The sequence below is a fragment of the Oncorhynchus gorbuscha genome, linkage group LG13, assembly GCF_021184085.1.
Source record: "Oncorhynchus gorbuscha isolate QuinsamMale2020 ecotype Even-year linkage group LG13, OgorEven_v1.0, whole genome shotgun sequence".
Taxonomy (NCBI): Eukaryota; Metazoa; Chordata; class Actinopteri; order Salmoniformes; family Salmonidae; genus Oncorhynchus; species Oncorhynchus gorbuscha.
Window position 1 is genome coordinate 9,362,809 of NC_060185.1, and position 11,854 is coordinate 9,374,662.

At 43.6% G+C, this 11,854-nt stretch overlaps 1 protein-coding gene across 3 annotated transcripts in view; it reads left to right on the forward strand.

Moving 5' to 3' along the window:
- The window catches only part of LOC123992488 (small G protein signaling modulator 2-like), a 210,185-nt gene extending 206,313 nt beyond the window's left edge, over positions 1-3,872 (forward strand). For all 3 annotated transcript variants that reach the window (XM_046293656.1, XM_046293657.1, XM_046293658.1), the window contains one exon: positions 3,167-3,872. In XM_046293656.1, the coding sequence (XP_046149612.1) occupies positions 3,167-3,255 (89 nt within the window). In that variant the 3' untranslated portion in view covers positions 3,256-3,872. The remainder of the gene's footprint in view (positions 1-3,166) is intronic.
- The last annotated feature ends 7,982 nt before the right edge of the window (positions 3,873-11,854 follow it).

The following is an 11,854-nucleotide window of genomic DNA, read 5'->3' on the forward strand; positions in this document are numbered from 1 at the left end:
CATTCTCCCTGACTTCCTGTGTTTATAAAATATTCTCCCTGACTTCCTGTGTTTATAAAACAGTCTCCCTGACTTCATGTGTGTGTGTTTATAAAACATTCTCCCTGACTTCCTGTGTGTGTGTTTATAAAACAGTCTCCCTGACTTCCTGTCTTTATAAAACATTCTCCCTGACTTCCTGTGTTTATAAAACAGTCTCCCTGACTTCCTGTGTGTGTGTTTATAAAACAGACTCCCTGACTTCCTGTGTGTGTGTTTATAAAACATTCTCCCTGACTTCCTGTGTGTGTGTTTATAAAACATTCTCCCTGACTTCCTGTGTTTATAAAATATTCTCCCTGACTTCCTGTGTTTATAAAACAGTCTCCCTGACTTCATGTGTGTGTGTTTATAAAACATTCTCCCTGACTTCCTGTGTGTGTGTTTATAAAACAGACTCCCTGACTTCCTGTGTTTATAAAACAATCTCCCTGACTTCCTGTGTGTTTGTTTATAAAACAGTCTCCCTGACTTCCTGTGTTTATTAAACAATCTCCCTGACTTCCTGTGTGTGTGTTTATAAAACAGCCTCCCTTACTTCCTGTGTTTATTAAACAATCTCCCTGACTTCCTGTGTGTGTGTTTATAAAACATTCTCCCTGACTTCCTGTGTGTGTGTTTATAAAACAGTCTCCCTGACTTCCTGTGTTTATTAAACAATCTCCCTGACTTCCTGTGTGTGTTTATAAAACAGCCTCCCTGACTTCCTCCTGCGTGTGTGTTCATAAACAGTCTCCCTGACTTCCTGTGTGTGTCGACCTGACTTCCTGTATGTATAAAACCGTGTCCCTGACTTCCTGTGTGTGTTTGTGTTTATAAAACAGGCTCCCTGACTTCCTGTGTGTATAAAACAGTGTCCCTGACTTCCTGTGTGTGTTTTTGTTTATAAAACAGGCTCCCTGACTTCCTGTGTGTATAAAACAGTCCCCCTGACTTCCTGTGTGTATTTTTGTTTATAAAACAGACTCCCTGACTTCCTGTCTTTATAAAACATTCTCCCTGACTTCCTGTGTTTATAAAACATTCTCCCTGACTTCTTGTGTGTGTGTTTATAAAACATTCTCCCTGACTTCCTGTGTGTGTGTTTATAAAACAGCCTCCCTGACTTCCTGTGTTTATTAAACAATCTCCCTGACTTCCTGTGTTTATTAAACAATCTCCCTGACTTCCTGTGTGTGTGTTTATAAAACCTTCTCCCAGACTTCCTGTGTGTGTGTTTATAAAACAGCCTCCCTGACTTCCTGCGTGTGTGTTCATAAACAGTCTCCCTGACTTCCTGTGTGTGTCGACCTGACTTCCTGTGTGTATAAAACAGTGTCCCTGACTTCCTGTGTGTGTTTTTGTTTATAAAACAGGCTCCCTGACTTCCTGTGTGTATATAACAGTCCCCCTGACTTCCTGTGTGTATTTTTGTCTATAAAACAGACTCCCTGATTTCCTGTCTTTATAAAACATTCTCCCTGACTTCCTGTGTTTATAAAACATTCTCCCTGACTTCTTGTGTGTGTGTTTATAAAACAGACTCCCTGACTTCCTGTGTGTGTGTTTATAAAACAGTCTCCCTGACTCCCTGTGTGTGTGTTTATAAAACATTCTCCCTGACTTCCTGTGTGTGTGTTTATAAAACATTCTCCCTGACTTCCTGTGTTTATAAATATTCTCCCTGACTTCCTGTGTTTATAAAACAGTCTCCCTGACTTCCTGTGTGTGTGTTTATAAAACCTTCTCCCTGACTTCCTGTGTGTGTGTTTATAAAACATTCTCCCTGACTTCCTGTGTTTATTAAACAATCTCCCTGACTTCCTGTGTGTGTGTTTATAAAACAGCCTCCCTGACTTCATTTGTTTATAAAACATTCTCCCTGACTTCCTGTGTTTATTAAACAATCTCCATGACTTCCTGTGTGTATAAAACAGTCCCCCCGACTTCATGTGTGTATTATTGTTTATAAAACAGACGCCCTGAATTTCTGTGTGTATAAAACAGTCCCCTTGACTTCCTGTATCTGTTTGTGTTTATAAAACAGTCTCCCTGACTTCCTGTGTTTATAAAACAGTCTCCCTGACTTCCTGTGTGTGTGTTTATAAAACAGACTCCCTGACTTCCTGTGTGTGTGTTTATAAAACAATCTCCCTGACTTCCTGTGTTTATAAAATATTCTCCCTGACTTCCTGTGTTTATAAAACAATCTCCCTGACTTCCTGTGTGTGTGTTTATAAAACAGTCTCCCTGACTTCCTGTGTTTATAAAACAGCCTCCCTGACTTCCTGTGTTTATAAAACCATCTCCCTCACTTCCTGTGTGTGTGTTTATAAAACAATCTCCCTGACTTCCTGTGTTTATAAAATATTCTCCCAGACTTCCTGTGTCTATAAAACAGTCTCCCTGACTTCCTGTCTGTATAAAACAGTCTCCCTGACTTCCTGTGTCTGTAAAACAGTCTCCCTGACTTCCTGTGTTTATAAAACAGTCTCCCTGACTTCCTGTGTCTATAAAAAAGTCTCCCTGACTTCTTGTGTCTAAAACAGTCTCCCTGACTTCCTGTGTTTATAAAATATTCTCCCTGACTTCCTGTGTCTATAAAACAGTCTCCTTGACTTCCTGTGTTTATAAAACACTTAGGACCCTAGACGTGGTATATGTTGGGATAAAGCAGAAAAGTGTAGGCAGATTGTGTGTGTGTTTATAAAACAGTCTCTCTGACTTCCTGTGTGTGTGTTTAGAAAACAGTCCCCCTGACTTCCTGTGTGTGTTTTTATAAAACAGTTCCCCTGACTTCCTGTGTGTATAAAACAGTCTCCCTGACTTCCTGTGTGTGTGTTTAATAAACAATCTCCCCGACTTCCTGTGTGTGTATAAAACAATCTCCCTGACTTCCTGTGTGTATAAAACAGTCTCCCTGACTTCCTGTGTGTGTGTGTATAAAACAGTCCCCCTGACTTCCTGTGTGTGTGTTTATAAAACAGCCTCCCTGACTTCCTGTGTTGTGTGTATAAAACAGTCTCCCTGACTTTGTGCGTGTATAAAACAGTCTCCCTGACTTTGTGCATGTGCGTGTGTGCGTGTGTGTTGCCTGTGTGTGTGTGTGTGTTGCCTGTGTGCGTGTGCGTGTGTGTGTGTATAACAGAGATGGCAGAACGTCATGATGTGCAGCACATCCTTCAGATCGCCAGAGAGCTGGTGCACAAGGTCCAGTCTCTCATCGAGAACAAGTGATGAGGAGGAGGACGAAGAGAGGAGGATGAAGAGGAGCAGAAGAGAGGAGCTAGATGCCATCACTGCACCCCTCGATCCACCCGTCCATCCTCCGCACCTAGCACAGCTTCCTCCCTCTCTTACCCCTCCCAAACCAGGGGAAGAGACAAAGACATGGGCCCTCCAGCCCTCTCTCCCTCCAGGCCTCCAACCCTCTCTCCCTCCAGGCCTCTAACCCTCTCTCCCTCCAGGACTCTAACCCTCTCTCCCTCCAGGCCTCTCTCCCTCCAGGCCTCTAAGCCTCACTCCCTCCAGGCCTCAGCCAGACCGGCGCCAGCCAGACCGGTGGAGGATGAAGGCTCCAGGTGACCATCCTGGTCTGGATGCAGAAGAGAACAGTGGAAAGGAGAGTGATGTTGGCTGGGCCCAGGTTTAGATCTGGGTCCTGGTTCCTGGTCTAGGTCTTGTCCTAGTCTCAGTTCCTGGTCTACGTTTGACCCTGGTCTAGGTCTGGCCCTGGTCTAGTTCCTAGTCTAGGTCTGGCCCTGGTCTAGTTCCTGGTCTAGGTCTGGTCCTGGTCTAGTTCCTAGTCTAGGTCTGGCCCTAGTCTAGTTCCTGGTCTAGGTCTGGCCCTGGTCTGGGTCTGGTCCTAATCTAGTTCCTGGTCTAGGTCTGGTCCTGGTCTAGTTCCTAGTCTAGGTCTGGCCCTAGTCTAGTTCCTGGTCTAGGTCTGGCCCTGGTCTGGGTCTGGTCCTGGTCTAGGTCTTGCCCTGGTCTAGTTCCTGGTCTAGGTCTTGCCCTGGTCTAGTTCCTGGTCTAGGTCTTGCCCTGGTCTAGTTCCTGGTCTGGGTCTGGTCCTAGTCTAGTTCCTGGTCTAGGTCTGGTCCTAGTCTAGTACCAGGCCTAGGTCTGGCCCTGGTTTGTAGATGTTGTTTACAAGCATCCGGTCACAGAATGCCTTGGTTGGTTGGTGTCAAACATTTGGAGTTGGCTGCATGCTCGTTAGTTTGATCCCACTGTGACTTCCCCCATCTTATCATTCTCCACTAAACTCCACCCCCTGACCTCTCCATCACAGAGACCAGAGACCCCCTGACCTCTCCATCACAGAGACCAGAGACCCCTAATCTCTCCATCACAGAGACCCCCTGACCTCTCCATCACAAAGACCAGAGACCCCCTGACCTCTCCATTACAAAGACCAGAGACCCCCTGCCCTCTTCCATCACAGAGACCTCCTGCCCTCTCCATCACAGAGACCTCCTGCCCTCTCCATCACAGAGACTAGAGCATCTCTCCATCACAGAGACTAGAGCATCTCTCCATCACAGAGACTAGAGCATCTCTCCATCACAGAGACTAGAGCATCTCTCCATCACAGAGACTAGAGCATCTCTCCATCACAGAGACTAGAGCATCTCTCCATCACAGAGACTAGAGCATCTCTCCATCACAGAGACTAGAGCATCTCTCCATCACAGAGACCTCCTGCCCTCTCCATCACAGAGACTAGAGCATCTCTCCATCACAGAGACCTCCTGCCCTCTCCATCACAGAGACTAGAGCATCTCTCCATCACAGAGACTAGAGCATCTCTCCATCACAGAGACTAGAGCATCTCTCCATCACAGAGACTAGAGCATCTCTCCATCACAGAAACCCACAGAGTATTTGTTACCAATCAGAACGTGAGATTCCTCTCAGTGTTGATTCGGACGATGGGCTAAATGCCACGTGATATATGTGTGACTTCCTCAAGTGTGACTTTGCTTTAGTGACTCAACTTTAGAGTGTGAATGACCAAGTAAGCCAGTAGCACAGAGACTGGGCACAGTACAGTGTTTAATACCAGGGTGCTCAGTGCACTACCAGTAGAGGCCTCTAGAGGGCCCTAGCCACTCACACAGGCTATGATGGATTCCCCTTACAGAGGAGCAGAAGAGTTAAGAAGCCACGAAGAAGAAGCCTTCGTCTGTGACCAAATTGACTGTGCCAACTTTCAGACCTTTTCATTAAGTATTTATATGACTATACACACATCAGCCTTGAAACTTTTGTCTTGTGGTCCTGTTTTGATTGGTTAATAACCTCCTCTTCCCCTAGAATGTTCCTCTCCCTATAACCTTGCTTTATGGTTCGTTATTTTCTTCATATTTCTCAGATGTTGCCTTTATTATATACCAGTGTACTGTATATTCCAGCCTGATCCACTTTGTTGTGAGTGTTGCCCTTGTTGGTCCAGTACCCATCAAGCCCCCACTACTTCCCTAGTAGGGGCCAACACAGCTCTCCTTCGGGGGGGCTTCGTTGTGCACTATTGACCACGACTGACCAATGAACATGACCAAAGTGAAATTGAGTCAAATGATGATAGCAAAAAAAAAATACAAAAAAAAAATCTGATTTTTAAATGATTATGAAACTCCTGTATGAGGTGAAACTTTGTGTCATAAATAGCACCCGATTCCCTATACAGTGCACTACTTTTGACCAGGGCCAATAGGGTTCCTTTTTGGCCCATTGACATCCTTACTAGTCTCCAGTAGCTTCAAATAATAACCTGCACCCTTATTTCCAAAATGGCTGTCATGGAGTGGTTTCCTACAGTGACCACACCTCACTGCCCAGTCTTCCCCAATCCTGAGGTGTTTGTGGGGGGAAAAAAATCAGCTTCTTGGAATGGAGAGCGCCCATTACAGGGCGATAGTAGTGTGGAATGTGGAATGATTCTAAAATGGAACCTTATAATTCCCTTTATTCATGGGTTGCACATCTCTTCACAATGTTTGTTTGTTTTTGAAGGTATGTTTATTTATTTTTAGGAGTGATGCCCCAGCTTGAGCATTGACTTTCGATACATTACATTTACATTTAAGTCATTTAGCAGACGCTCTTATCCAGAGCGACTTACAAATTGGTGCATTCACCTTATGACATCCAGTGGAACAGTCACTTTACAATAGTGCATCTAAAACTTAAGGGGGGTGAGAGGGATACTTATCCTATCCTAGGTATTCCTTAAAGAGGTGGGGTTTCAGGTGTCTCCGGAAGGTGGTGATTGACTCCGCTGTCCTGGCGTCGTGAGGGAGTTTGTTCCACCATTGGGGGGCCAGGGCAGCGAACAGTTTTGACTGGGCTTTAGCTAGCTAGCTAATTTTGAGGGGAGAGCACCAATTTTTTTTTTTTTGCTAGCTAACGTTAGCATTGCTAGCTATTTCTGACAAACTTTGCTAGCTCAGGGGCAACATTGCCATCTCTAAAGTCAACTTGACATCATTCTGATGGCAAAGTCATTTTCTCCAAATTATTTGTCTACTTTAGCGATGTCAATCGTATTTCCAGGCCACTATAGTGTAAATTTGACTTATCAGTCATAAGTCCCCTTTCAGACTGAGCATTAGCCATCAGACAGAAAACAAGATGCTTGGGGCATCAGTAGAACGTCGGTCAACACGGCAACGACGCGACCCAGTAACGGAAGTGCAACCCATGATTAGTGCACTACTTATGACCAGAGCCCTGGTTCTCAACCCCCCCCCCCATTACTGTACCAGCAAGTACATTTGCTTCTGCCCAGAGTACCCATGAAGCACCTACCTACCCCCTTATTTCACCAGTAAGGCTATGGGCTCATGAGAATTCAAGTACTGTACCCCCTGTGAATAGGCAAAGTAGCCCTAGTTGAGAACCACTATATAGTATATATAGGGATTGGGGTTCCATTTGAAACACACATGGTTTAAGTACAGTAGATGCCACTACCCACGTGGTCATTTATGATTGCAGTGTGAAAGGAGAGGAAAGTTTAGTAGCCTGGGATCATAACTGATTTTGTGATCCTTCACTGCTGTTGCAATGTTGAGTGCAGCGTTTCAGTCTGGTTGAGCCAGGCTAGATTTGAGGCCCTCAGGAGAGCCATTTTCTTCCAATCAGGACCACGCATACCAAAGCCTCAAAACAGCCCCTGAGGTATGATGACATGTCATACCATATCGCAAAGACTGTTTATTAGGTGTGAAATATGATTTTTAAACCACGCCATTTAATTCTAGATTGTGCAATTTCTGTTTGAGTATCAATGTAATCTCTCACATCTATAATGACCGCTGTAAATAAATACCCCCCCCCCTACCAAAAAAAGCCCCATATTTCTATGGGGACAGTATAAGGATATAACGTATTTTAACATCTATTTTATATGTCTGGGTTTTAGAGCAGCGTGTATTTGAGAATGCTGATTGATGTGTATAACAATCCTGGTTATATAATTGTATAATTGAATGCTGGTTACACTTTGTTGACTGTTAATGTTTTCTCAATGTTGTGCCACTGATGGTGAATAAGGAAAAAAAAATAATAATTTCAAAATGATATATTTATTTAGTTTTGAAAAGCCAAACCATTTGAATTGCAGATTAGGTATTGTATGTAAAAGGATGTATATTTTGCCTTGAATGTGATGTATTACGAAAAACACAGTTGAATCATAAAAACATTTTAATAACTGGGAGATGACCGTGTCTGTTGTAACTCATTTGAAAACAGGTAAAGTGGGGCAAAAAAAAGAGTATTTATTCAGCCACCAATTGTGCAAGTTCTCCCACTTAAAAAGATGAGAGAGGCCTGTAAATGTTCATCATAGGTACACTTCAACTATGACAGACAAAATGAAAAAAGAAAAATCCAGAAAAATCACATTGTAGGATTTTTTATGAATTTATTTGCAAATTATGGTGGAAAATAAGTATTTGGTCAATAACAAAAGTTTCTCAATACTTTGTTATATACCCTTTGTTGGCAATGACAAGAGGTCAACCATTTTCTGTAAGTCTTCACAAGGTTTTCACACACTGTTTCTGGTATTTTGGCCCATTCCTCCATGCAGATCTCCTCGAGAGCAGTGATGTTTTGGGGCTGTTGCTGGGCAACACAGACTTTCAACTCCCTCCAAAGATTTTCTATGGGGTTGAGATCTGGAGACTGGCTAGGCCACTCCAGGACCTTGAAATGCTTCTTACGAAGCCACTCCTTCATTGCCCGGGCGGTGTGTTTGGGATCATTGTCATGCTGAAAGACCTAGCCACGTTTCATCTTCAATGCCCTTGCTGATGGAAGGAAGTTTTCACTCAAAATCTCACGATACATGGCCCCATTCATTCTTTCCTTTACACGGATCAGTCATCCTGGTCCCTTTGCAGAAAAACAGCCCCAAAGCATGATGTTTCCACCCCCATGCATCACAGTAGGTATGGTGTTCTTTGGATGCAACTCAGCATTCTTTGTCCTCCAAACACGACAATTTGAGTTTTTACCAAAAAGTTATATTTTGGTTTCATCTGACCATATGACATTATCCCAATCTTCTTCTGGATCATCCAAATGCTCTCTAGCAAACTTCAGACGGGCCTGGACATGTACTGGCTTAAGCAGGGGGACACGTCTGGCACTGCAGGATTTGAGTCCCTGGCGGCGTAGTGTGTTACTGATGGTTGGCTTTGTTACTTTGGTCCCAGCTCTCTGCAGGTCATTCACTAGGTCCCCCCATGTGGTTCTGGGATTTTTGCTCACCGTTCTTGTGATCATTTTGACCCCACCAGGTGAGATCTTGCGTGGAACCCCAGAGCAAGGGAGATTATCAGTGGTCTTGTATGTCTTCCATTTCCTAATAATTGCTCCCGCAGTTGATTTCTTGAAACCAAGCTGCTTACCTATTGCAGATTCAGTCTTCCCACCCTGGTGCAGGTCTACAATTTTGTTTCTGGTGTCATTTGACAGCTCTTTGGTCTTGGCCATAGTGGAGTTTGGAGTGTGACTGTTTGAGGTTGTGGACAGGTGTCTTTTATACTGATAACAAGTTCAAACAGGTGCCATTAATACAGGTACCGAGTGGAGGACAGAGGAGCCTCTTCAAAGAAGAAGTTACAGGTCTGTGAGAGCCAGAAATCTTGCTTGTTTGTAGGTGACCAACTACTTATTTTCCACCATAATTTGCAAATAAATTCATAAAAAATTCCACAATGTGATTTTCTGGATTTTTCCCCCTCATTTTGTCTGTCATAGTTGAAGTGTACCTATGATGAAAATTACAGGCCTCTCTCATCTTTAAGTGGGAGAACTTGCACAATTGGTGGCTGACTATATACTTTTTTGCCCCACTGTACATCCCAAAATCACACATTATTCCCCTTTATAGTGGACTACTTTTGACCAGAGTGCTTTCTCATCCCCCTACTAGGTTGCCCGACCACTTCTATTGATTTTAAGATATTGCTAAAAGTTATGTTTTTAGCGTCTGTTTACAGAAAACCTAACCATAGATTACAGTGGCCCATAGGCTACTTTAAGCGTGAGAACCAATCGAACATCCAAGTTGTAAAAAAATTCTGAACTTCCCCTTTAAACATGTATATTTCTTAAGGTATTTGGTCTCGTCTTCCTGACTTGAAACCTTCTTCTTTTTTCTCTCTCTCCGTGGCTGTGGCTTACGGCCATACTCCTCCTCTTTTCACAATACCATTCACAAAAACACACACTGAACAACCGGTTTACAAAATGCCATCTTTATCACTGTCAATACTTAAAAACAGATCTTGTACATCCGTACCCATGGAATTGCACTATAGAAAGACATGAAAAACAAACATTAAAATAGATATTGCATCTTCAAAAAGCAAAATGTCATCCATAAATACATTACTCACTTTTTTTAGATGTTTAAGTCCACTGTATTTTCTTACAACAGAATCACAGATTTATATATTTAGAATTATATAGCTAGGAGAAATCATTTAAAAGAAGAAAAAAAACATTTGGATGAGCATGGTGTCACGAGAATTGTTTTTTAAAATTCTGGTAACTTTCAATATATTTCCATGTTTTTCCAGAAATCCTGGTTGTAGGATCTCAGGAATCTCCCAACTGGGATTTTTTGGAAAATCTAGGAAATTGGGGAAATGTTGCAACCCTCAACAAGAAAGATAGTAACATAGACATTCTCTGGTCACCATTTTGTGACAAATGCATCATTTGTTTACAGTACGAACATCAAAAGGCCAAGAGAGTTCTCCACAAAGCCAGTGTGGAATACGGTTATATCCAGTCATGATGTTATACACTATGACCAAAAGTATGTGGACACCAGTTCGTAGAACATCTCATTCCAAAATCACTGGCATTAATATGGAGTTGGCCCACTGATCCAGAGTCCAATGGCGGCAACCTTTACACCACTACAGCCGACGCTTGGCATTATGCATGGTGATCTTAGGCTTGTGTGCGGCTGCTCTGCCACGGAAACCCGTTTCATGGAGCTCCCCTGACGAACAGTTCTTGTGCTGAAGTTACTTCCAGGGGCTCGTGAGTGAGTGTTTGCAACGATTTTTACGCCCTTCAGCACTCGACGGTCCAGTTCTGTGACTTTGTGCGGCCTACCATTTCGTGACTTTATGTGGCCTACCATTTCGTGGCTTTATGTGGCCTACCATTTCGTGGCTTTATGTGGCCTACCATTTCGTGGCTTTATGTGGCCTACCATTTCGTGGCTTTGTGTGGCCTACCATTTCGTGACTTTATGTGGCCTACCATTTCGTGGCTTTATGTGGCCTACCATTTCGTGGCTTTATGTGGCCTACCATTTCGTGACTTTATGTGGCCTACCATTTCGTGACTTTATGTGGCCTACCATTTCGTGGCTTTATGTGGCCTACCATTTCGTGGCTTTATGTGGCCTACCATTTCGTGGCTTTATGTGGCCTACCATTTCGTGGCTTTGTGTGGCCTACCATTTCGTGACTTTATGTGGCCTACCATTTCGTGGCTTTATGTGGCCTACCATTTCGTGGCTTTATGTGGCCTACCATTTCGTGACTTTATGTGGCCTACCATTTCGTGACTTTATGTGGCCTACCATTTCGTGGCTTTATGTGGCCTACCATTTCGTGGCTTTATGTGGCCTACCATTTCGTGACTTTATGTGGCCTACCATTTCGTGACTTTATGTGGCCTACCATTTCGTGGCTTTATGTGGCCTACCATTTCGTGGCTTTATGTGGCCTACCATTTCGTGGCTTTATGTGGCCTACCATTTCGTGGCTTTATGTGGCCTACCATTTCGTGGCTTTATGTGGCCTACCATTTCGTGACTTTATGTGGCCTACCATTTCGTGACTTTATGTGGCCTACCATTTCGTGGCTTTATGTGGCCTACCATTTCGTGGCTTTATGTGGCCTACCATTTCGTGGCTTTATGTGGCCTACCATTTCGTGACTTTATGTGGCCTACCATTTCGTGACTTTATGTGGCCTACCATTTCGTGACTTTATGTGGCCTACCATTTCGTGGCTTTATGTGGCCTACCATTTCGTGGCTTTATGTGGCCTACCATTTCGTGGCTTTATGTGGCCTACCATTTCGTGACTTTATGTGGCCTACCATTTCGTGACTTTATGTGACCTACCATTTCGTGGCTTTATGTGGCCTACCATTTCGTGGCTTTATGTGGCCTACCATTTCGTGACTTTATGTGGCCTACCATTTCGTGACTTTATGTGGCCTACCATTTCGTGGCTTTGTGTGGCCTACCATTTCGTGGCTTTGTGTGGCCTACCATTTCGTGGCTTT